The 26228-nt window shown below is 40.3% G+C and overlaps 1 protein-coding gene across 2 annotated transcripts in view; it reads left to right on the forward strand.

The window, feature by feature from the left end:
* Nucleotides 1-6085: 6085 nt before the first annotated feature.
* iqsec1b (IQ motif and Sec7 domain ArfGEF 1b) overlaps nucleotides 6086-26228 on the forward strand; it is a 205019-nt gene continuing 184876 nt past the window's right edge. For both annotated transcript variants that reach the window (XM_056392069.1, XM_056392107.1), the window contains exons 1-2: nucleotides 6086-6167; nucleotides 6354-6991. In XM_056392069.1, the coding sequence (XP_056248044.1) occupies nucleotides 6711-6991 (281 nt within the window). In that variant the 5' untranslated portion in view covers nucleotides 6086-6167; nucleotides 6354-6710. The remainder of the gene's footprint in view (nucleotides 6168-6353; nucleotides 6992-26228) is intronic.

Consider the following 26228-nt stretch of genomic DNA (forward strand, 5'->3'; position numbering starts at 1 on the left):
AAGTTAGTTAAACCTTAACCTCTCTCACAGTGCAGCACTGAAGCCCTGGGGTCAGACGTGTGCATTTTACAAGCCATTTCCTACTTCAGTTGAATTTCTGGGAATTTTAATTAAAGAAACAATGAAAGTAAAAGAACGTACACAAGGATTTCAAAAGGAAACGAGCGTATGATGTGAAATGAAAGTGTGTATATTTTCATTTTTGCAGTCCACAAACCAAGCAAATTTAAACTAATTACACTAATTGCTTCTGTGTGCTCATTTTTATCATTTGCAATTATTCTGGTGTTTTCTTTTGTTCCATCACTTGAACTCTGTTTATTTTCTTGTCATTAGTGAAACACTTATTGAACTCTTTCATTGTGAATGCCTATCATTAATGACGATGATTGAATGAGGGATGAATTAATAACTCTCTTAGTGCCGTAACTAACCACAGCTGTTTCTAATGGTCATGCATAAGGATGATTGTTCTGGTGATGTTGGAGAAAGTTGTGACAAGACATGCAGTGATGCCTCCGCTTTGCTGTTCTTTTCATCAGCAGGTCTGGTGAGACTGATGGCCTTAATCATATGCACATGAGATGAGATGAGATGAGATGAGATGAGATGAGATGAGATGAGATGAGATGAGATAACATAAGATAGTCCTTTATAAGTCCCACAGTGGGGACATTTGCAGTGTTACAGCAGGACAGTACAAAGAAAAGAAAAACTGCAAAATGTCAATATCAAATAGTTAAAAAAAGATAAATAATAAATATTAATAATATAATATGTCGATAGTTGATTAAGGTGGTTGATTAGTCCATTAGAATCTGCAATACTTATATATCTTATATATATATATATATATATATACACCCTTTACTTTGCTGGGTGAATTTTCAAGATTTGACATAAATGTGTCTGCAGCATCATTGAAAAACTATAAATAGCCTTGAAACCTTCTAAGTTCTTCCAAAATCTTTCTTGAGGAGTTTAAAGTCCGTAAATCCATGTAGTAGTTTTTTTCAGCAACAGTAAACAGAACAACAGTTTAAATATTCGGTTGGATATTAAATTTCAAGTAGCCTCTTAATTTCAGGCCATAAAAAACTCTTTAGCTCCACCATTAAGGACATTAGGGACAACAGTGTCCTGTCTTCGGCAGTAACTTAGCAGCCATAGTGAGGAAAGGAAACTCTCCACTGAGGTTTTGTAAAAAGGCCATCCCTGCATATTATACCATGAAGAAAGATAGCATCTCAGAGCAGTCAAACTGAATCGCAAGCTGTGAGCTGGCAAGAATAACAGACACTCCTGTGTGTGTTTTCCAATTCACCATTTGGCCCGGGCTTTGCTTTATTGGTGTCTGCAGAGGAGCATGAGGTGAACACTTCAGCCACTCCAGTGTGTCGTTCTTTCATCTTGGGGGGACATATGGGATCTGGCATTACAGCCGCTGCTATCACTGTTACTGAGACAACCTTTGATACATTGGCCTCTTTGCGAGATGACACTCTCATTCTCACATGAAGCTGAAAATTTGACGTGAGCCAGAAGCTCTCGAAAATACTCCCCAGATCAGCTGGAAATGGAAACACAGCAGAAAAACTACATGTGCTTTTTGCTGTGGCCGAGCGGCACCGCTGCAAGATGGAGCTATTTCATCAGAAGGAGAGAAGAATACCCTGAGTGTCTAAATATAACTTCTGAAAAAGAAGAAAAAAAAATCCTCCTTTTTCTGCAATTCACTCTGCCTCTACTCTCTTCCATGCTTTGAAGATTTCTAGAAGGACAGGATCACAGAATCTTTTCCGTGAATTATGCACATTATCATTCCCCACTTTCTCATTGGGAGATGTGGTGCAATGCATCAAAGCGGTTGGCAGGTGATGGCAGGGAGGATTTAGCCCGCTGTATTGTGTCTGTCAGTTAGACAATGTGAGCAAGCCTCCACCTTCCTTTAGCTGTTAGAGTCCTGCCTTTACCAGACAGGACTAGATTAATTCTGCGCCTTATCGTGACGTTTTATTGCTGGAAACCCTCCAGCGCTCAGGTACTGAGCTAGGAAATGGATTCAGAGTTGTCAAACATCAGCAGTCCCATCACCGTTGACTGACTGTGTCCTGAACACAGAGAACCACTAGAGGGCAATCACTGTGTGAAAGAGCCATCCAGCTGCTATACAGCATGTGAGTGTCAGGGATTATGACAGGCTTCATATGTGGTCTGCCTCTCCTGTTGTTTTGCTCTTTATGAGAATACATCCCAGTGCGCAAAAAAAAAGAAGAGAAAAAAAAAAGAGCAGAAATGTGGTTTTAGTTTGAAGTCATTAACAGCAATTTAAACACAGTGAGAAGAGCAGAAAAGTATCATTTTATAGTCACACGCTTTTTTCCTCTATCCTACAGTCAATTCAGCACCACCTAACAATCCAATGTATATGTTAAGGCTGGTGATGTAGTCGCAGTGTGTTTATTAACTTTGAGCTAAAGGTTATATCTGCTTGTTTCTGCCACTTTGCGAGGAAGAAAAGACAAATGGTCATATTATCTCAACAGGCTGTGCTGCAGATAGTCTGTGATGCATCATGATGTAAGGTACATACAGCACAATCTATATAATATGCAGATCACAGTGTGGGGGCCATGGCAGAATAACTCCGGGTTGTCGGCACATTTCAAAGAAAATCCCATTTTCTCCACAGACAGAGGACAGTGTAGTGTTTCATTTACCCGGGATACGTGCAGAAATGATTTCACACAGTGATGACGGAAGATGAAGCTGCTACATTTCACACACGATGAGATGTATGGAGGTACAGTATAGAACAGGAAACGTCTGGGGTGTCCTGGAGGTGCAAAGAAGATGTTAACTGTGTAGATGCTCTGAATCTGGCTGCATGTGATCCCACCCTTTCTCTATTCACTTACCTTACCTAATTTGTCTATTGACGAAACAGAAACATATAAAAACTTTAGCCTTTTGCTTAAAGATATTTTTGCAGTTGTAAAACCAGACACCCTCAAAGGTCATGTAAGTCAGTTCATTCAGTCCTACCAAGCTGCACCGTACGCCAACTGCATTTATTTATTAGTTCAAATGGGTGAATGTTAATTTATTGATTTATGATTTTTTGTAAAAATCACAGAAAAATAATTTAAAAAAGCAACTTAACACTTATTTTTCTTGCAACTACGTCCATGTTTGGATATAGTTTTCACACCTCGCTGCTATGATGTAGAAGTGTACTCAGGGTGTGGTCAGTGCACTCTGACATCACTGGTGGGTGTTGGCAACTGACTGTACACTTACAACTGGTAGAGACACAAAGATATTAAGTTATCAGTTAGTTATCATTTTTCAAACATAACCCTCAGGCTGCAGGGACCGTTCCTCAAATTGAACAACTTTCACTTGAGAAATTAAGATGAACATCTGTCATAAAGCCGATGTTTATACATCTTATAGACGAAATGACCCATAGTTTTAAAGCTGCAAGTACTGATTATTTTTGTCACTTTTTGTCGATTGCTTTTCTTAGTGCATAAAATGCCTTTTTTTTCTCTTTAATTGCTTTCTGAAGAAACTTTTTTTAAAAATTGTAAAGACTTGCAAAACAAGGTCTGACAACATGGACTATATGATGAAAAAAAGTCTGACAAGGTTAGAAATCCTATTTAGGATGTTACCTAAAGCAGTGATTGTCAAACTTTTTCATGTCAAGGACCCCTAAACTGAAAATTAGACCCCCAATTATACCCCTAAAATTAGACCATGGACCCTCATCCAATAAGATTTTTGCTTTTAGATGTTTAATTACAGAAAGTGTTTGAAACCCATAATCAAAATATTCATACATTCTGTCACTCTGTTACTTATAGGTGGAATTATTGTAGTATTAAAAAAATACTCCACTTTTTGCTGGGGACCCCCAGGAACCCCATCAACAATCCCTGAGGGTCCCCGGACCCCAATTTGAGAACCACTGATCTAAATGATAGTGGTGCAGTGTGTTCTGTTACAGTGAGCATCAGCAGCTTCCCAGAACAGCAGAGCATGATGACTGCTGTTTAATGTTCTTAAATGGTAATGCTGTGACAGGAGACGTGCTGAGTGGTTCACACTGGTGCAGAGTATGCAACAGCATTCATACTAGAAATTTCCAAGCAAAGGTCAGATGTGAAGGGTGTTGGCAGAGAGAGAGAGACAGGAGAAAATGCAAAGACTGCATATGATCAGTTGTAGGTTGTAGAAGCAGTGATCCTCTGAGGAGAGACGGCTTTATATGTAACAAAGGACATGGCTTTGGTTTCTATGGCACAGCACTTACACTATGATCATGTTGTGTGCACTTTAACCCCATGAGTCACCATCCATCCAGCTTTCCCCATCCATTTCCTCCAAGCATGGAAGGGGATGATGGTTCAGTATTAGAAAACATCTAAATGATTTTTTTAGGTTCCAGTTTTGTTAATGAGCTCCCTCGCTTTAATACCCATACTCCCTCTGGAAGAGTTCTTTAAAAAGAATATTCTAATGCTGATGCCAGCTTAATGTGCAGGTTGCAGGTTTAATAAAGTCTAATGCGGCATTAAACTGTGGTGCAGCTGTGCACACTTAAAGGAGGGTTCGTTTTTAAGGTAGTTGAGAGAGTAGAAGTACAGAACTGCCGGAAAGGTTCAGGAAAATCTGAAAAAAGAACTGTGTACTTTCTAGTTTGAAGACTTCTGATCTGGAAAGTGGGCAGGGGGTCTATACCACCATGGACCTCAAAAGTCCCAATCTTTACAGTTTCACATGTATTTTAATGGTGATTTCATGAACTATAATTTTGGTTAGGAATATGCATTATTAATGCATTATATTTACTGACAAGATAAGGTCATTAAGTCTGCCTACTAAGTGATCTTCAAATGACTATGTGTAATGCAGAAGGGGTTGCTAACAGTGAAAATCACACACGGAATAATTACCACATTCAGCTCCATAGAGCCTTGGGGAACTTTCCACACACGGAAAAAATAACAGGATTTACTTGATAAAATCTTTGTAAGTATTTGAACAAGTACTTTTTAAGTAAATTTTACTGCTGTAATATCTAGTAGAACTTGACAGTTTCAAGGTAAATGTAGTTACTACTAAATTTAATGTTCATGAAGATATTAAGTAAATATTAATTATATTGAAATTATAAGTTATATTTGTTTAAACTAATTAAGTAAAGTCTTATAAGTCCTGATCTAACAGGATCCTTAGCGGGTATCATCCCTTGTCTTAAAGCTGCATGCTTTCAGACCTGCTATATTTTAAGATTTAAAATTTAGTTAGTAATTTTAGATTTATGTGCAGTGACTATAAAACATTTCAATATTATGAGTAAATCTATAATAAAATGACTCTTCCCACACAGTTTATTTATTACATGAATAAAATATGTATATATTAAATTTTTACTTACCACTTACCACAAAGTTTGTTTTTTCAGTTTTCAGCTGTTTTCAGACAAAAAGACAAGATACACTCACCGCACACCCACCAGCTGCTGAACTGAGCGGAGCACGTGTTGCTCAGATCCAGATGTGTCCTTCAGGAGTTGGTGAACACAACACCAGAGATAAAAAAAAAAAAGAGTGAAAACTGGATTGGCAGTGCGGAATGGACAGAAACATCTATTCAAATGCAAACGTCAAATGCCATTTCCTTAGTGTGTGAACAGGCAACTGTTTGCTAACACAGGGATAATGTGTTCTGCTGCCTCTACAAGGGAACAGACATTGCGTTTACATATTCCTATATTCATGTGTGTTTAACCATGCAGCATCACGTTCATGTAATATATCATGAATGCATTTCATGAACATGGTTAATCCAGCCATGCTTGAAGGGCTCTTTACAACCAAACTAATTATAGCCTAAATATTTTTTTATATTTTAAAGTATATTATTTAGAACTCTTGTGTATGCATATAATTATTAGCCAGTCTCTTTTCTCTCTCTCTCTCTCTCTCTCTCTCTCTCTCTCTCTCTCTTTTTGTTACTTGACTGAACAGGCTATTTCCAGGCTTATCGACTTGCTGTGTGCAGGCTGGTGGAGGGACGTGGACTCAGTACCAGCCACCTCCTGCATGAGCGAACGCGAAGCTGACACCATGCACGAATGCATGAAAATTGTTGTCCAGGTAAGTGTGCACCTGTACCTGTTTTTTTGCGCCACAGAAACTCAGCCTACCTGTTGAGTAGGTTGGACGTAGCAACACGCAAGACACTAACTCGCTCGCTGTGTGTGTGTGCGTGTGTGTGTGTGTGTGTGTGGTGTGTGTGTGTGTGTGTGTGTGTGTGTGTGTGTGTGTGTGTGTGTTTTCCAGATGACCTAACCCGAGAGTGAAGCGGCTGAGCGCGCAGTCGGAGCGCGGAAACTCTAGCCCTGAAAGAGTTAAACGGTTTTCCCATGTATGGAGCGGCTGGCTGGAGGTTAGTTAGGCTGTTGCGGTGCAGAGCTCGTGGACGCGGCGGCGGCGTGAAGCAGCGCAACAAACACGGAGAACTTCACAGCAAAGCTGCTACTACTACACCACAACCCAGCCATGTCGGAGCGAAGGAGTATCTCAGGATTTGACAGCGCTCAGTGTTACTACAACTGAGTGTGTGTGTGTGTGTGTGTGTGTGTGTGGTTGTGTGTGAGCGAGGGAGAGGGCTTTTCTGCCTTTGTGGATATTGCCTTCATGGACGGGCAACGGGGCTTTTATGAGATGGAGAACCCGACAGAGAACCCCAGCAAGGCGACGGAGTATCTGAAGGAGCTAAACAAGATCATCGAGACTCAGCAGGGGCTGCTGGAGAAGCAGAGGGTCCGGATTGAGGAGCTGGAGCTCCAGGTAACGGATCTTTGCAAGGAAAACGCCTGTCTGAAAGATCAGCACCAGCGGCACCTGGCCACCTGCAGACTCCAGCAGGGGAACCACTCCTCCCTGGGAGCCATCAAGGAGAATGTCATGCAGGAAAAGTAAGTTGGCTGTCAGTCTGTGCTTCATTGTGTGGCTGCCAAAGTTTATATCCCTCCTTTGTGTGTGTCACCAGATTGTTTGCTCCGTGGCTGGAGAGATCTCTGTGGTAGTGGTGGGCGGCTGTGTTTATCATCAACCCCCCCCCCCCCCAGTCAGGTGGAACCACGCAGCCTAACCAAATGCCCACTTCTGTGCCACTTTATCACGGATCCGCTTCTTAATGATCCGTGTGATTTGTACATAGCCCGGGATTATTTCATCCTCACACACAGGCTACGCACGGTTTACACGCGGATTGCGTAATATGGATCCCGTTAGGCGCACTGCACTGTATACATGGAACACCGTGGATCTTATATGTTGTGGAAAAAGCACAATGTGTCAGCGGGTGTGACTTTGTTTGTGTTCTGTCAGAGCTGTCTGCTGTGGTGTTGTCATAAAACAAGTTTACACATCTTCGGTCCGGTGCGTGGTTGAGTTCCGCCTCAGTCAGCGCTGAGCTTTCTGAGGACATTACCAGGGGACAGTGATGTGATGCACAGGCAATGTGTAGAATACAGCAGCGTTCACTTTGATTTATTTCTCTCACCACCGTGGAAGGCTTTTAATTTGAAACGACGTAGTTAGTTTGGAGAGGCGCCCGGTGCCACACTATCAGACTGATCCAGAAATGTTCCATCGAGGCTGCCAGAACGTTTAGGGTTAATGGAATAATAAGACATACATGGTGCACGCAGGTCTCCGGTCACACTAGTTAGTTTTAGCTTGTAAAGTGCAGTTTGAACGCATTTAAGGAGCTTTATGAAGCTTTTGAGCCCATTGTGGTATTATGTAAATATTTCCATGTCCAGGCTACATTTCTGAAAAGCTTTATACTTTCTTAAGTCACCACTCTCCACTGTTCATGCAGTATGTTTATTATTTTTGATAATCATACTGTCTGTTCCTGAGCATTGTAGCTTAAATTCATATATTTTACTTTTGAAACGTCATTTTAAGCCATCATGACATGTTGAGTTGAGCCATATAGACAAAGTCACTTTATGTATATGTGTGAATGTGTAATTCTGTGTGGAGATATCTATCAGCCCTGATCCAGGACTGTACTGTATCATTCATTAAATATTCTCTGGTTCCGGCTTCTTTAGTGAGAGGAAATGCTGCTTTTCTCTGTTTTATATTGAGGTCAACTGAATCTGTGGATTTAGACTTTTGGACAAATGAAATTTTCATGGGCAGTTTCCAGTATGTTCTGATATTTCTTAACAGAACAATCTCAGATGGAGCCCTAATCCTAGTAAATATCAATATCTAGCCCTGATCCATTCTAACTGCCAGGATCCTGCCTGGGCATCGCCCTGAAGTCAGACAGTTCAGGGACTGATCTGCTCATAAAATGTGTTATGGGAATAGTGTTGAAGATTCAGACTTACTAGATGGCAGAAAATGTAGTAGCTGTGGAAAAAAATGATGCCAGGCGGCTGCAACAAACACAAAACACCAGTTATTCCGACAAAAACAGATTTTCTCCATTAAAGTCTGTACAAACCATGTAAAATCAAAGATGGCAGCCGCCGCTTTGCCGCTGAGCAGTCAGGCAGTGAGGAGGACATCCTGGGTGGTCTTTGATTTTACATTGTTTGTTTTGAATTTAATGGAAAACCCCTTCTTTGCTGGAATAAATCATGTTTTTGTTGCTGTACTGTTGTTGTGTTTTTCTCCACCATTCACTGAGTTTGAATTTTCAAATGACACGTTTTATGAATGGATGCTTTACTGAGTTCCAGGACATTTCCATGCAGGACTGAGATACACAGTAAATGGTCCTGGATCAGAGCTTGATATTCACATATACTGGGAGTAAAGCTGCATTCAAGGCCTCTGTTTATTAGAGTAAATGTTGATGTTTTCTTTTGGTTTAATAAATTAGTTATCTATACCCATTAAAATTTACCAGAACCCAAGGGGACTTGGTAATTGCTAATTTTGTCTGACTAACATGTAAAGATATTAAGTTTATTATGATATAAAACAGAAAAGCAGAGAATGTCTATCTCTCTGTCTCTCTGTCTCTCTGTCTCTCTGTCTCTCTGTCTCTCTCTCAACCCAACCAGTCGAGGCAGATGGCCGCCACCCTTAGTCTGGTTCTGTTTGAGGTATCTGCCTCTCAGAAAGATGTTTTTCCTGGTCACTGTCGCCAAGTGCTGCTCATGGTGGGAGCTGTTGGGTCTCTGTAAACAGTATTATAGAGAATATGGTTTAGACCTGCAGACCTGCTCTATATGAAAAGTGCCCTGTTGTGACATGGCGCTATAGAAATAAAAACGTATTTGACTTGACTGTAATTTTGATAGAGTACGTTTTGTGGAACCCCAACTGAGAAACTGGCTTTACAGTGAATGAAATACCTTAAAGGTGTACTCCAGTGATTTTAATGCTCCACTTCCACAGCTGGGGGAGACACACTGATATGAGTCTGCCTACATTTCCCGTGAGCTAAGTGGATCCTCCTAGCATCCTCCTCACCCCCCCTCCCCCCACGAGTGGCGACTTCTTGCAAATCCCACTGCCTCAAACTTTCTGAGATAACCCTGATGACATCACTATGACATCATCAAGATTATGACATTACACAAGTGACTGTTGTCTCAGGCTCAGTGTTACTCTTCATGATGACTACATTGAACTGGATGTGTAAAATCAGTGGAGTCACGTTAAAAAACAAATTCAAGGACTTTATCACTGTAAATCCAGTGCTGCTGTGAAACTGTCCTGCTCATTGATTTGCAACATCACCTGCAGTGATCTAATGCAACCAGAGATATTAGAGGGATAAACACTGACGTTTGACAAATTGATATCATCTAACTGTAAATCCATGCGGTGCTACCGCTGTGATAGTTTCCCTCGCTCCCTCCTTTCTCCTCTCTCCTTCCTCATCCTTCTCTTCGTATGAAATTTCATCTCTGGTGATGAATTATTAGCTCCACTGTCTAATAGATATTTTGATGATTCCAGCACAAGTTTAGAGGCCGCCAGTCAACGCTTACTTCTTCTGCTGAAAACACTGCTGTAACCAAATTTACCTTTGCTTGAAAGCTGCGTCGACAGCGGTAACCTGGTTCTGTTTATTTGTGCTGAGTGCAATACTGTAAGGCCTTTTTAACCTATGACATCATTATCATATTTGCTCACTCATCGTTTGTACAGGGCTATAAATAGTTATCAGTGTGAGGCGGAGGATGGGAGCTCGACTCGCAGTCCGGCCTTTTGACACCTGAGTGGAAAGAACAAAGACTTGTGTTTGAATTCTCCTCACATGTGGCTAAAAATCAAGCAAATATTTTTAGTTCAAAGCAGTTGCTCTGCACACACACACACACACACAGCTGAGAGGGAGTCCTGTCCCTTGTGTTCAGTCAGCAGTTGGGCCACGTCAGCTGTTCTTTTTGTGCTGACTGCTGTCAGCATACAGTCCTGGCCTTGACTGGAGGGCCAATGGGGGAGCTCTGTTCCTCCCAGCCCCTCTGACACACAGAGACACACACACACACACACACACACCACATCCTTTTCTTACTATATTTGTTAGGACCTGTCATTCACATAATGCATTCCCTAACCCCTTACCATAACCATAACTATCACAACTGTGTGCGTAACCTCAACCCTGACTCTAACACCAAGGCTGTTGGACCCTACAAGTAGACCCCCCCCCCCCACCCCCCACACACACACACACACACACACACACAGTGTAATCTTATGCAAGGCCGGCTGCTCAGAGAATTAAATACGTGTCAGTGTTTCTGATTTGATGGAGTGGGAGCATGTTGTTCCCACCACAGTCAGCTTTACATGAGCTAATCCACTGTGGTAACGCTACTGTTTTCTGTTTACATGTGCTTTATTTGCCTGTTAAAGTTCACGCGGCTCTTATCAAGGTCAGACTGTGTGCATGTGTGTGTGTGTGTGTCTGTGTGTGTGTGTGTGTGTTGATCTATGGCCCTGAACAAAGCGGTATAAAAGATTCCTTTGGCACTTGGGTTTGCAAACATTTGCATCATTAGTGTTCAGGTTTACTCAGGGCTTTTCCTGGCACCATGCTGATCATGTGCACACATGCATGTGCACCGTGCCTTCTGTCTCAAGTAAACACTTTTTACAGGCAACATATTTTAGGAGTTATAGTGAATCCTGAGGAATTTCTAAAAGAATAATAATAAACTATTTGGGAGATGTCACCCTGTGCATTTTTCACAATGACATTTTAAAGAATAAATTAAATAATTAATTGAAAAAAGAAATCAAGAGATCAATCAAGACTGGATAAAATCTTTTTCTTTTAGCCCCACAACAAACGTTTGCTGCCTTTGTTTCACAAAGTTTTAGTTCTTTGTGTTTTGTGTCCAGAGCAAGGACCATGTCTTTCTTTATTCTGTCGTTGTCTTTATCTAATAATATCTGAGTAACACGAACTTTAATTATTCCTGGTCTCAGGAGGATTTATAGTAAAATGTCTTTGGGGAAGATAACTCAATAAAAAGCGACGCTAAAATCGCGTAAGTGTCTGCTTTGCATTAATGCACTGTGACTTGTCACTGCCCTCACCTTGACTCCTCCTTCTGTCTTGCGCTCTGACTCTGATCCTCTCCATCACAACTTTCAGACCCGACACATTTACCGCATCTCATCAGTGACGTGAATTAGTACTTTTTTCTGCATCTGCTCTATGTCTGTTTCACTGTTTCACTGTTTCACTGTTTCACCTGCCCTCATGATTCTCCTCCTTGTTGATTGGGATGTAATGTGAATTCATGAAACCTTCTGAAGAAGCTGGACGTGTTTGGATGCAAAAGAAACAATATTCCCCTGTTTGAACAGCCACTGAATATCATTGTCTTCTTCTTTGGTAGTTTTGGCAGCGCCTTTCCCAGTGCACTCTGCTGTTGCAGTACTGGAATAAAACCACTGGAGCCCAGGTTTTCTCTGTGTCATTGCGGTTGCTTTAAGGTTTAATTTGTTATGGTTGGTAACTGATTCAAACTTTATTTAGGAGAATTTGCCTTGTGAGCACAATATGAACGAACATTATTACAGTTTTAGGACTTGATTTTATCGCAGGACCCAAGTGTAAAACTGGACCATATATGATACTGTCCTTCAGTGGTGCAGCTGGATTCCTTCTCAAATTTTCTATTAATAAAAAAAAAAAAGACACTGGTCATAGTGAACTTGAGAATTTTTGGGCTCCTGGGAGCCATGCAGGCCCCTAGGAGACGGGGGCCGTTGTTCTCTTTCTCAGTTGATATTCCAGCCTTGAATGTTGGCAGCAGCGTTGCAGTCAGTGGGGAGAATACAACAAGCTGAAGCAAACATGAATCATTTTCCATCCAGCCTGAAAAGCCTATTTTTTTTCACTCCCTTTCTTCAGCCTGTCATCATGTTCATGTTCACATATTTCTTGTTGGGAAGGGGGTGATTTTTTTTTTCGTTGTTCTGCCGACGTTTTTCACAATCATCAAAGAAATATTCAACTGTCGGAGTTGTAATTTGTGTCACCTACAAATATTTTACAAGCTAGATGCATAGCATTTGCAGAAGAATCTAGCTAGGTATGTACGAAGATGATGTGTACTACGCTCTGATTGGTTGACTGCTTCTTTAAACACCAGACATGTTTGAATCACTGAGAAAAGAAAAGAAGAAAACTGGAGGAGATAAAATGAAGGTTAAAACTGTTGGCTGATGTTGTGTCTGATTGTCTGACCAGAGCAAGTGTTTCTATAATTGATTGATTGTGATTATTCAAGTGAAAACACCAACCTCTCTCTGGTTCCACCTTTTAAAATGTGAGGATCTGTTGCTCAAAATGAACCACACTGTTTCAGACTGTTGGCTCAGCAATAAAAGACATTTGAAGACGTCATCTTTGTCTCTAGGAAACTGTTAGAACATTGAATTTTTTTTGACATTTTACAGACTATTACTAGTCTAGATTACACTAGACTTAGACTACTACTTAAATTAAACCATTGAGAAAAAAATCAGCAGATTAATTAATAATGAAAATAACTGTTAGTTGCAGCCTCTAAATCTGAATTTAATCTTAAGCAACACAAATGAGCCAAGTTGTAACTGGAATGAATCCAGACGGTTCCAGTGGTTCTGCTCTGTGGCCAATAGCTTTTTTTTTTGTTTTTTTCACTTTTTTGTCAACCTATATTCATCCATGTGATGTATTCCAGATGACTGTTTTGTTGTGAAGTATTAAAGCTGTACTGAATAAACTGAACTTGCTCGGGATGCTTTCCATCACATTATATTCACACATAGAACGAACAAACCCCTATACGTCATTCACACATTCCAAGAGCTGCTTCAAGGCTTCATCAGTTCATTGTGTTAACCTGTGTGTGTGTGTGTGAGTGTGTGTGTGTGCAGCGCTGCAGGAAACAACAGCTCGCTGGTCAGCAGCTCAGAAAGCTCAGTGAATCAGAAGTCAAAAAGAAGTGAACGCTGCCAGAGGACGTATGAAAATCGGTCTGAAATATAACAAAGTTTTGACTCTATGAGTAAGCACATATGCCACAGCCGCTTTGGGCAAGCTGTGAAATATACACTGTTTGTGATGCATTTAAAGCCAAAGCAGAAATCCATTTCACACAGAGAACACTGTAGATTTTGAAGCCCGAGGGTGGTCTTGACAGGCTGCCATTTGAATACAGAAGATGAGAAGAATAAATAAACTTTCAAAAGGAGAATACGTTTCGAAATGAAATATTCATGAAGGGTGTTGGAGGTAATAGAGATCTGCTACTTTCTGTTTTATACTCAATATGTAACATCCTGTATACTACACTGTCTGTTGTTCATTATTTCTGTATTTTTGATATTTATGGCTGTTAAACTTGCAAGAGAGTGAAAACAAACTGCACATCAGAGGACGCAGAAACTGGTGCTTTATCACGCAATCTGGACATTAAAAGGCAGATACTAATGAGAATTAGATGTGTTGCCAAATCCAAAGTAAAGAAGTAAATTATTACACAGTGAACACAAAACAACTCTGTATACGCAGAGACAAAGACAGCTTTTTCTAACATATCAAACTTTTTCTTATGAGATTGCTTTGAGTTTGTCCCCTGGTGTAAGATTGTGATGTGAGATTGAAAACGTAATTAATCTCCAAAAACTAATAATGACTGAAATGTTGGTTTTAATGCCAATCTGATACGATTTCCAATTAAAAACATGTTTTGTTCTACAATGACAATAACAGCCGCGTAATGCCACGTTCTTTTATCGTGACCGTTCATGCCTCCATGTTACTCAGCAATTAACTTTGGGGTTGGGCGGGGGTCTGTTTACAACTTCGATGAGAGGATGAAGCTGAACTAAATCCTTCTGGTCACGAAGAAAGAAAAAGAAAAAGAAAAAAGAAAAAACCAAAGAAAAACGGCATAAGAGTGAACTGTGGAGACAGCAATCTAAACTTATGTTCCCTCTTCTCCAAGTTTGATGTCAGCAGATAACAGCAGGTAACGTGACGTGTAGGGACGTCATGCTAACAGACATTTGGTAGTTGGTACCAATCCCAATGAAATTGCATGATTCTAAACACCAAATTTAATACAACAAAAAAGAGAGAACAACAGAGGCTGCTGCACGTACAGTCTGCTAACACTCATGCACATGTACATGCGTGTGCACACACATGCACACACACCCATATAGCAAGTTGTGTATTGCAAGCAGCGATCTTAAATTAACAGACAAGGTGACAGACCCATGGTGTGAAAATATTCATTTAAAAAGTCAGTGTGAAATTTTAACAGACTGTAATCTGCTAATGTTGTGAGCAGCCAGCTCACATTCATAGACTGTAAATAAAGATGGCTGTAGCTGCTGTGGTGTCACCCACAGAGTTCAGAACAGCAGTTTTGAAGCTGAGAGAAGCTCCGCTGTCGCCATCTTGGCATTGCCTGACTCCGCCCCTAACTCCTGGCTAATTCAAATGCGGGCAAAGAGGAGGGGCGTGTGTGGGGCCGAGACTTCGGTGCATGCTGGTTTGTGTCAAGCATACATTCACCTACCTGTCACCCAAAGCAGCCACACCCTCAATTATGTATAACTTTAAGCCTTGATAAAATTTAAATGTTTGAGTTATATAAAACTTCACCCCTCGTACAGTTGTCACGAAGGAGGAAATTAGCTGTAGAGACCAGAACTGTTTTTGTACCAGGCTGTAAACATGTTTATTTCTGCTGTAAAGTTGGACATTTTAACATGGGAGTCTATGGGGATTGACTCACTGTTGGAGCCAGACTCTAGTGGTCATTAGAGGAACTGCAGCTTTTGGTTCTTCAGTGTTGGCTTCATTTTTCATGCTCGAGGTTGCCACACGTGTGAACGTTGTGTGTGGAGCGTTGCTACAACAGATTGTTGCAACTCAATGACCGAAACATTTCAGGACATGAACCTGTTCACGACATAAGTCTGAGGTGTTTCTCTTTCATTTGAAACGCTCTGTGACACAGTTTTTAAACTAGCTTTTGGTTTTCCATAACTCGTCCCCGCTGATCCGTGTCAAATCCAAGATATCTCCACACACCAGTCTTGGTGTGTTTGTTTTTTCCCAAGTTGCAGCGGACCTGTTGCTGCACCTGCATTTGCTGCTACAATTTCACGAGTGTGAATCACATCTCAACATCTATGGCAGCTTTGGCACCTCCTCAGCACATCCAGTCAACACCTCCAGCACCATGTGCATGAAATACAGTAGATGATGTTTTTGATGGTGACACACTACAGTCCTGAGGTGCCGATGATAAGTAGAAAAGGCTGGTTTGAATAGAGCTGTACTTGTAATGAGGATGTATAATATTTGTAACATTTGACAACACTGATGTGAAACTGCCTTGTGGTTGAATTTATAAAGGTTTATGAACTTTTCCTGTCAGACTCAGGAAGGATCCATATTAATATTAAAATAAGCTGTTATAAGTTTCCTTGAAATATGACTGATCTGATTCCTGTGAGAATGGACCACAGGCTCTGTGCTGGGTGCGAGCGTGGAATATTGTTTACTGGAGCAGAGCAGGATGAATTATAATTTTTTTCTTGAATTCTTGCCAAGAAATTGATTGAAGTGGAACTGAAGTTGATCTATGATGCACATGTTTAAAGGTACCATAGGTTTACATTGTAAAAAGATACTGTTTACAGTCATACTATGTACTGTATCTTTAAGGCGCAACAAACAGGTTGAATGTGTGGATGCATTATAAAAATGTCCACTCTATTCAGCAGATTTTACACCGCTGCTGCTGCTGTCAAAGATCTGTTATTAACTCTATTGAGCTTGTTGTAATATCATTTATTTAACATGGTAGTGATAAAACTGAACTCAGCTGCAAAACGATCCACAGCTTCCAATCTCAAGCTTCCTATTTAAAGTAGAACCACACAGAACAAGGCTGCAGCTAATGATTATCTCACTATTGATAAATCTGCAGATTATTTTCAAAATTGTTTTGTCGATAACGAGTCAGAAAATTGTGAAACATACCTGTAATTTCTCAGAGCCCAAGGAGGTTATCTGACCATCAGTCCAAAACCCACGGATATTCAATTTAATGTCTGACACTACCTGACAAAGAAAAGTGGTTCCATTGACAAGCTGTAACGAGAGAATACTGACTGCTTACTCGATTAAATATATCTTAATAGTTGCTGATTAATTTTCTCGCACAAAGTAACACAGCTTACCTCCGTTTTTTTGTCAACATTTTTTGATGGTGTTCAGTGTGAGCTTCCATGTTGTGACCAGTCAATCAGGTGGTAGTGTGAGGACGTTTAGACTGTGCAGAAAGGTAATGAAATTTAATGTGACATCCAAATATACAACAGGTGAAAGCTACCTCCGACATCAGGGGATGGTAGCACTGTAAATTTGTTAGTGTAAAGTATTTTTATTTTTCCGCACCGGCAACAGTCAGAACCAGAGGCGTAGTGTTTTTGGGTTATCCGTCCGTTCGTCCTATTCTCATGGACACAATATCTCATTAACATCTTGACAGAACTTCTTCAAATTTGGCACAAACATTGACTAGGACACAGGGATGAATTGATTAGATTTTGAGGGTCAAAGGTCAATGGTCATGGTTGTGGTGACCTCACAAAACACTGTTTTGGCCTTGTGAACATGATATCTCAGTAATGCCTTGAAGGAACTTCTTCAAGTTTGGTACAAATGTTAACTTGGACTCGAGGACAAACTGACTAGATTTCGGTGGTCAACGGTCAAAGGTCAAGATCAGTGTGACCTCACAAAACACTTTTAGCCATTACTCAAGACATCGACAGCAATTATGAGTTTTCACACAAAAGGTTAATATTTTATATCTCTGGATAAACAGGATGTTATGCTGCCTTTTCATTTGTTTAGTCAACATTATTGGGGATGTGGTTGTCTTGTTGGAAAAAACTTTTTTGGAATTGTCACTGGACAAAACCGAATGGACGTTGGTAGTTACACGGTCACTTAAGTAACCAGCAGTCTGTCTGCCAGCTATAGATAACCATACAAAAAAAATTAAACAAAACCCTCCAATGGTAAATATAGCCATTCCTCTGTGGCCACTACACTCATAAATAATATCTAAATGAAGCTTGCTGCAGGCTGCAACCATGTCATACACCCACAGCAAAAACAACAATGAAAAGCCATCTTTGGAGGAACAAGTGGGTAGTTGAGGCAAGAACATGCAGCATCCGAGACACACACGATGTCTGATGATCTTATTATTATTTCAAGCACCACTGTTTACTTATTTACATATTTATTGCTTGCAAATGGTGCACATTGTGTAGTATAACAGTATTAGTATTCACCTGGCCAGATGACATCGGCTGAGCTCCCCTTGGCACTGTCCATTTGAGAGCAGATTCTACTCTAGGATTTTTATCAGGTGTGTAAATCGAAGCTATCTATCATTGGGCTGAAGTCATTTCTCTGCCAGCTGCAGGACCTATCCTTCAGACTGGCCTGACCACTGCTCATCCATTCTACACACAGTGGACCTAAAGGCTCATTGTGGAACAGCCTGCAATTGCAATTTCATCTGCTGCCTCCTCAGTTATTATGGAGGAGGGCGTGTGCCAGTGGACATGTAGCTTCATGCTAAAGTTCGCACAGTTGTTCCAGTGGGATGAATTATGTGTTTAGTCTTTAACATGATAATTGCTGCAGGGGATATTTTGTGGGGGACATGATTTGGACATATGATGAACACAACAAAGAAGGACAGACGCTTCTACTTGGTGCTGAAGGCATGTTGAGGCTTTAACACAGACATATGCAGATTTGACTCATCACTTCTCTTGTGAGATGAACGAGCACTTCTTTTTGCCAGTGTTTTGAACTTTGACTAAATGGAGTCAGAGCAGCTGTCGTCGTCTTCACTGCACCAACTTCAACAATCTGCTTTGTTATCACTCGGCACATTCTCTCCTCTATCTTGAGTCTCTTTATCACAGCACCGCCATATCTCTGTCTGTCTGCCAGAGACCTGCACTGATTGTAGAATTACCTGGTTCTTTGAATTAAACCTGCAATTTTGATTCACACCTCAACAATTATTCCACCACTTATGTATAAGCAGGGAGAGCTCCTGCACCAAATCAAACGCTCCTGATCTCTCACAAAGTTGCATGAATAAATGACAAACCGACATTACACCCCAGAATAGTGCATGGAGGAGGGACAGATGAGAGAGCAACATCGTAAAGAAAGAGTCTCACGTTGAGAAGAAAAGGAGTCGGAATGAAAGAAGCTCCACTGGTGAGGGCAAAGAAACAGAGACAACTCCAATCTAAAACTCAGTATACTCTGTGTTGTGTGGAAGTTTTGATCCCTTATTAATTTGTGATCTACAGTATATCTGGATTTCGTTGCTGGATTAGGAAAAATTTGTATTAATGCAGGTGGAAACGGATGCAGAATGCATTGCAAATACTTCCTTTACCAAGGAAAAATAAGTAGCACCCATACAGCAGCATCATTTAAGGAGACTCTCAAGGGCCCACTACAGAGGTGTCTGGTGACACCACGGGATAGCACAAGTGCTGGCAAATCACTCCCTTGGCTGATGCAACCAAAAAGTAGCTTACTGGTGCTTTTAGTTGCCTTCATCTGTCACATGACCCTCACCTTGCACACATGGACTGTAAATAAAGATGGATGTAACTTCTGTGACAGGTTTTCACAGGTTTCTGAGGAGCGATTTTGAGGTTCAGAGTGAGCTGCTCCACCGTCGCCATTTTAGCAGTGACTGACTCCATCTAGCTCCCGGCTAATCCAAAAATGGGCAAAGAGGTGGGGCGTGTGTGGAGCCAAGACTTCAGTGTATGATGTTAACTTTGACAGTCTTACCGTTAGCATCATTAGCACAGCTGCTTGAAGGCTAACCCAAGGCTAATTCATTTGCTAGCTAATTAGCGCTTACATATAAATAGAATAACGCTAGAATTTCAGTCACTTCAGCATCCTCACATTCCGTGACGTTCAGTGACTTGAATTAGCTGAGATCATGGCAAGTCACAGAGCAGCTAGTCAACTGTGATGGCACCCACCTGTCACTCAAAGAGGCCACGCCCTCAATTCTACATAACTTTAAGTCTTAATAAAAAGTAAACGTGAGTTATAGAAAAATTCAACCCCCTGTGCAGTTCTCATGAAGGAAAAAATTTACAATAGAGACCAAAACAGTTTTTGTACCATGCTGTAAACATGTTTATTTCTGCTGTAAAGTTGGACATTTGGGGATTGAGTCACTGTTGGAGTATATGACGGCTGCCTCGCTGAGCTGCTGCTGTGGCTCGCACGTGTCCACACCGTCGCTGTTGCTTGAATTGGCCAAGAAAATTGCAATTGGTGGATCTCTGAATTCCTATCCATCAAACATAAACTGTGCCTTTTTAGAGTTGTTGATCAGATATTTGTCATCTATCCCATTGTACAGAATATCAAAAGGTCAGGTGTGAGTGTAAGTGAGCTCTGTGAAGAACCTGCAGGTCCACACACACACGCACACACACACGCACACGCACACACACACACACACACACACACACACACACACACACACACACACACACACACACACACACACACACAAAGGCTGTTCACTTCCTGTCACGAAGTTTTCATGTTGACATTTTCAGTCAGTGTGTTTTGGAGGTTTGATCTAATGAAGTTAATTCAGAATCATTTGTCTTTTTTCAAAAACTGTCCTGAGTTACGCACTTGAAGAAAGTCACCATGTATCAAGGTCTCAGAGTCTCACAAATGGCATGTCTTCTATAATATTACATGTCTGTCTGTCAGTCTGTCACTGCTGTTGTCTACTTTTCCTTTCCACTCTTGTTTATTCTGATTATAACAAATTTGTATTCCAACCATACACAGTCATAGATGAAGTTTGTTGGTTTACTGTTGTGATCAAGCATCATTTCTGTAATCTTCATGAAACCCAAACAACCCAGGAGAGCTCTTATCTTATGAAGCCACATGGTGGGTTTGAAAGAGAAATGGAAAAAAAAACAACCTCCAAATATTCTCATTCCTTTTTCTTTTCAAAGTGAAATGTTGACTCTGTGGCCTTGGTATATAACCCATTACCTGTTTATGAAAAAGTGAATGCTTTGCAAGTGTTAAGAGCTAAAATGCTCTGAATATTTGCGATATCTACACAGTTTGTGCTTTGGGGCCAAACCCGTCCTGGAGGCCATGGAGCCAGTATGGATGTATTGACAGCACAGAGAAATGAGTTCCATTTCATTTCACATGATCCAGCAAACTGAAAACTAGAGCTGCTCCACAGGCAAAGATTTTCCACTCTGCTTATAGTCGAATCCGGTGGGTTTTGTGAGTATTTGTTAAAGTCTGGCTGAAATGACACTGGCTTCTTTAACTCTCTGGGTATCAAACATGAATAAATTATTTTTGGCTGGACTGCAACAGCGGAGCCAGAACTGTATGAATGTCACTGACTGACTGAGTGACAAAGTTATGCCAATTGTCCGAATTCCGCATGACTAAGTGATAAGGTTACATCACTGATGCTCTTTCAAAAATGTTTTGTTGCTAGGTTAAGCTAATGTTGAACCTCAGCTACTTTCCGTAGAAAAGAGTCAGTGCTCCGTGAGCACAGGGTCAGGCTTTCCCTCCGCACACACACCTCTCTATGCTGACCGCATGGCAAGAACAATTACATCACAAGTAAATATAACCGAAATCACAGCACAACTGTTGTCTTTAACTTATCTTTTAACTTTGCTTTTAACTTTTGTCACATTATAAAATCAGGATTTTAGCAGCAGAGCAGCTGCTTGGAAGTCACTGCTGGTTAACATGTAGTTGTAACCGAATGTGTTCCAGGGACTATTTCATGCTTGCTCCATTGTCTGACAACAGAAACAGAAAATGAGAACAGCTTTATTGGGAATTCGGCTGTATTAAAATTCTGCATATGTGAGTAGGAGAGAAGTAAACAGAGAAAAGGCTGAGACCAGCTGACACTAGGCTGAATACAAACAGCCTACTATGTGGTCCAACCATATACTAGGTTTTGACCTAGTCTTGTTAGATTTAAGCCTGGATAGGACCGGACTGGATATTGATCCAATACTTGATACTTAAAAGTGAAATGCTTGGTGAGATTCTTATGGTTCCTTACTTGAGCTCTGTCTTGATTTCAGCCATAAACTCATATTAGAAACATGCTTATATTTCTAATTTCCTCTTTTCATATACATAATATTATCATATTCTGTCAAGAAGCTAATGTTTTAATTTGCTGTTGATGCTGTTTGTTGTATGGGTAATGTACAATTCACATATATTAAATGTCACGCTCTGCTGCTTTGAATTTTTCTTTTTAACAGAAATACTCACTGAGTAATTCCAATTTGCAGCAATGCTTGATAGATTTGATCTCAGTCTAATACAACTAACACCAGGAACTATATCACCCTTTTCAATACTGACACCAGTATTTGGCTAATGTAAGATGATGTCATGATATAAGATGAATGAATCATTAATATGGTACTTCTGAATACTTCGGATACATGGTAAAACTGAAGTCCTTTTTAAAAGGTAACAAATGTTTACTGTGCAAATCCTCAGCACTAATGGAGGTGAGCACTGCATGCATGCACCTAACAGCACAAGTCACAAGAGCAAGTACATGTGCTAAGAATGTGATCCTAGTGCCAATCCTATTAACACCAGTATCAATACCCAGAGCAGAGCACTAGTGGCACTGCCACAGTGAGAAGGTATAGTGCTTGACTTGTCAGTGCGATGAGTGTTCTGTGTGAGCGAGACATCAGCTGACTGCCTGAACTTAGCCTTTTATTGTGAATTTAGTGTAAGTTAATGTGGTTTGATGCACTGTGCAAGTTTAGCTTAATTGGTTAAACATTATATATGTGTGTGTGTATATATATACTGTGACATCAGCACACTAATATGCTCACAATGATGATATTAACATACTGGTGTTTATCAGGTAATGTTGTTAGCATTTCTTAATAAGCACTAAACACAAAGTAGGCTACAGCTGAGGCTGATGGGAATGTATTAGTTTTGCTGGTTTTGTTCATGAAGCAAAGAACAGTTTGGAAGTTTGACCCGATGATGATGTTAGAGAAAACGTCAGGAGATCACATCATTCTGAGGAGATATAAATGTCAATGGTATATTTTGTGCCAATCCATGTAATGGATGTTGAGATGTGTCTATGCTGGTGGTGAAGATGAAGAGCCATGAATGAATGAATGAATGAATGAATGAATATCAGTTCAAAATGTCATTCTTATCCACTCAGTCGTTGCTTAAGATATTTCAGTCTGGACCAAAGTAAAGGGCAGAATGACACTGACATCCTTAGCTCCCCTGCCAACAGTGTAGCTTCAAAGCAACTGTATTTTCAATAAAATAATGCATCATTATGATACTGGAGATTCACACCATCCATCCATTTTCAGCTGACTTTACCCAAACACATTTCCCCATTTGCCTGTTGAGAGAGAGCCCCTCCCAGCTGGTTTTTTGAGGAACTCCTCCAAAGAGAGGAGCCTGTTAATGTGAAGAGCTCAATTCTAAGGTCCTCCCAGACTGCTGCTCTTCCCATCCAGTCATCTGTCTACCATGAACAACCTCATTTCCTCTACCTGTATATGATTTTCTTTCATTCTCCTGATACCTACCCAAAGGTCATGTCCACAGGTGAGGGTAGGAGCCAAGATTGACTGCTAAATCGAGAGTTGTGTTTGGTCGTTGAGCCCTCTCTTCACAGCCACACTCCAATACTGTGATCACATAATTACATATGTGAACTCAGGTGCACTGCTGCTAAGACCCATGCGCCTGTGTGATTTGGAAGAATGTGATGGTGCCACAGTGGAGATTTGCATCATTTTTTCAGTTAAACAGAGCAACTAAAGACACATTTAATTTGAAGATACTAGACTGCAGTAACAACTGTACCTCAAGTTACATTAAAACGCAGTAATATCTGATATTTAATCAATTTACCAAATATGATTTTTTTCTTTCTGACTATTGTAGTGCTGAAACAATATATTATTGTCATTGTTAGTTGATTGTTAGAAAAAGTTATTCATTTGAGTTATTTTTTCAAGATATCATCTGACATCAAGATCAATTTATCAAATGTGATGATTTGCTGCTTTGCTCTGCTTTATGTCAGCTAAGTTGTAAATTAAATATAGGCTATTTGGGTTTTGGACTTGTTTCTAAGTTTTAATTTAAAGTCGCTCAATATGATTAATCCCTAATAAATAAATGTATGAATGATTGGCAGGAAAATTGATAATAAAGATTTTGTTTTGCAGCAGTCTACAGCGTACCTATTCAACAGCTACATAATGAATTGGACTGGGCTCTAGTAACTGTCTAGGGGTCAACACACTTGTGGTTTTGAATCATAGTCTTTTACATTTTTATTGCCCTTTTTGAAATGTTCCGATACTGCATGTTTTATTAAAAATAAATATTATTTATACCCACCACTTATTTACTTTGGGTAGCTACTTTCTTCTCAAAAATTACGAAGTAAGGCTTTTTGGGAAATGGTCATTTGACCAATGAGTTTGCTCCGTGTCATTTGCGAAAACCTGCGTGAGTGGACGTCAATTTTTTCACCTGTTAGCAAGAAGCCGGTGTTTTTCAGCAAATGGACGCCTACGTTAGCAGCATAATGTTTTGCAAGTCCCAAAAGGTGCACTCAGGAGAGAAAGGGCAGAAGAGAACAGGATGAGTTTACTGCTGAAGTGACGAAGTTAGAGAAGTTTTCTACTCACCATGCTTCAAGATCGTCGAATGCTAGCAGCTTTGACCTGCAGCCGGAGGCTAACGTTAGCTGGATTAGCTATACTCCATAGAGGACAGCGGAGCCGGGGATTTGGATGAACTTCTAATGGGTGAGTACAGGTTTCTGTTTTTTTGGAGCAGGATCAGGGATTCAGGGAATCTATAGCATCGTAATTGTTACGTCTCATATGTTGGGAAATTCGCATCTGTTGTGATCTGTGTTTGTGATAACATGTGGCCGCTGTGCCATTGATGGTGAACGATGAATTATATTAATGCAAGTGATCAGGTGGCGTCATCAATTCATTCCTATAGTGTAGATCTATAATGAGTTGTGTTTTTTTGAGGGCTATTTGTTCTATGCTTACCGACACACTGTGTAAGCTATCTTTGTGTTGTTAGTGTTGGATGTTTAATAGTTTCTGTGGTGGGTTGAGTCAGGGCAGGCTGTTGTCAGATGTGCTGATCAGAGGCTAGTTTGCAGGAGGGGAGTTGCATGGTGAGCATCTCCATGGTGACATTGTCTATATCTATATCTATATCTATAAAAATATTCACTACTGGCTGCTGCAGCCTAAGACTAGTGGCATCTCTGTCATATTTTATTTTTGGGAAGAAAAACAGATAACTGTACAAATTCATAGAGGAAGTACAGAAATTATAATGATTTTTACTGTTTGAAATCCAGAGCTATTGTCTAGTATTCAGTAGAAGATCTTCTTCTCTGTGATTGTGCTGTTTGTCATCCTATAGCATCACACAACATGAAAAAGAATATATTAGTGAAAACCAATCAGAATGGAGCATGTCACCTCAAAGGCATGTTGGATTTATGTGTTTTAATGAAGTCACTCTAATTATAATGAGCAATAGGATGTGGGTTAAAGCAGTTTGTGTTGCTCTTATAAAAACAGTACAATGCATTACATTTCCACAGCTACATTTAAGGAAAACAACGATAAAGGTTTCAATACATACATACAAACCTTTTTTGTGCCTACAGTGACTATATACTGTATAGCACCACAGCTATGTCACTGGCATAGATAACTCAAAGAAATTGAGATTAAAAACAAAAAGATAAAGTGTGCAATTTTGGATAGCACCCCAATAAATCCCCCTTAATGCCTTGTACTACTCAGGCTTAAAGTCAAAGCCTGTGTCCAGTTCTGACATGAACACTATACCATCCTGTCAAAACACTGAACCCTGCTCTCACACTCAAATTGTTAAGGGTATTAAATGAGTTTTTGCTTTGATTTTTGTGAGAGCTCATGTAATTTATACAGTCACTGCAATCTTGTGCCATGTGCTAAAAAAAGGAAATAGTATAGTAGGTTTTTTAATTTACCTTGTGCACAGTAGTTTATTATTTACATTGTCTGGTCAGTGTGGAAGGTGCAGTGTGGAATTATTGTCATCATTTTTACAGTTAACGTCTCCTCACATTCACTCTGACCTGGCAGGAAACTGAACTCTACACACTACGCTGACTGTACACCGAAGAGCATCATCATATTTTGAGTCATGCAGTTATTAAGCTCAATGTTGCAGTTACATTAGGCTACAGTTAAGTTTAGAAATCTATACATCTCACTTTAACATTACATACAGTGTATAAATGGATAGATTAGAGTAGGTATGTGTGTCAAAAGAAGCAAGTTATTGTTTGTATCTTTGCCTCAGGGAAGCTTTGACTGCAGCCTTGTTGCAAATGTAACCTTGTTGCAAATGTGTTGGAGATGTCCTCGGGTGGAGTTGGTCATGGCTCTGTGATGCTGCAGAATTGCTCTGCAAGCTGCCGACCCTTCCCCTGCCTGCCAGGCTGATAG

Source organism: Seriola aureovittata, chromosome 2, assembly GCF_021018895.1.
Source record: "Seriola aureovittata isolate HTS-2021-v1 ecotype China chromosome 2, ASM2101889v1, whole genome shotgun sequence".
Lineage (NCBI taxonomy): Eukaryota > Metazoa > Chordata > Actinopteri > Carangiformes > Carangidae > Seriola > Seriola aureovittata.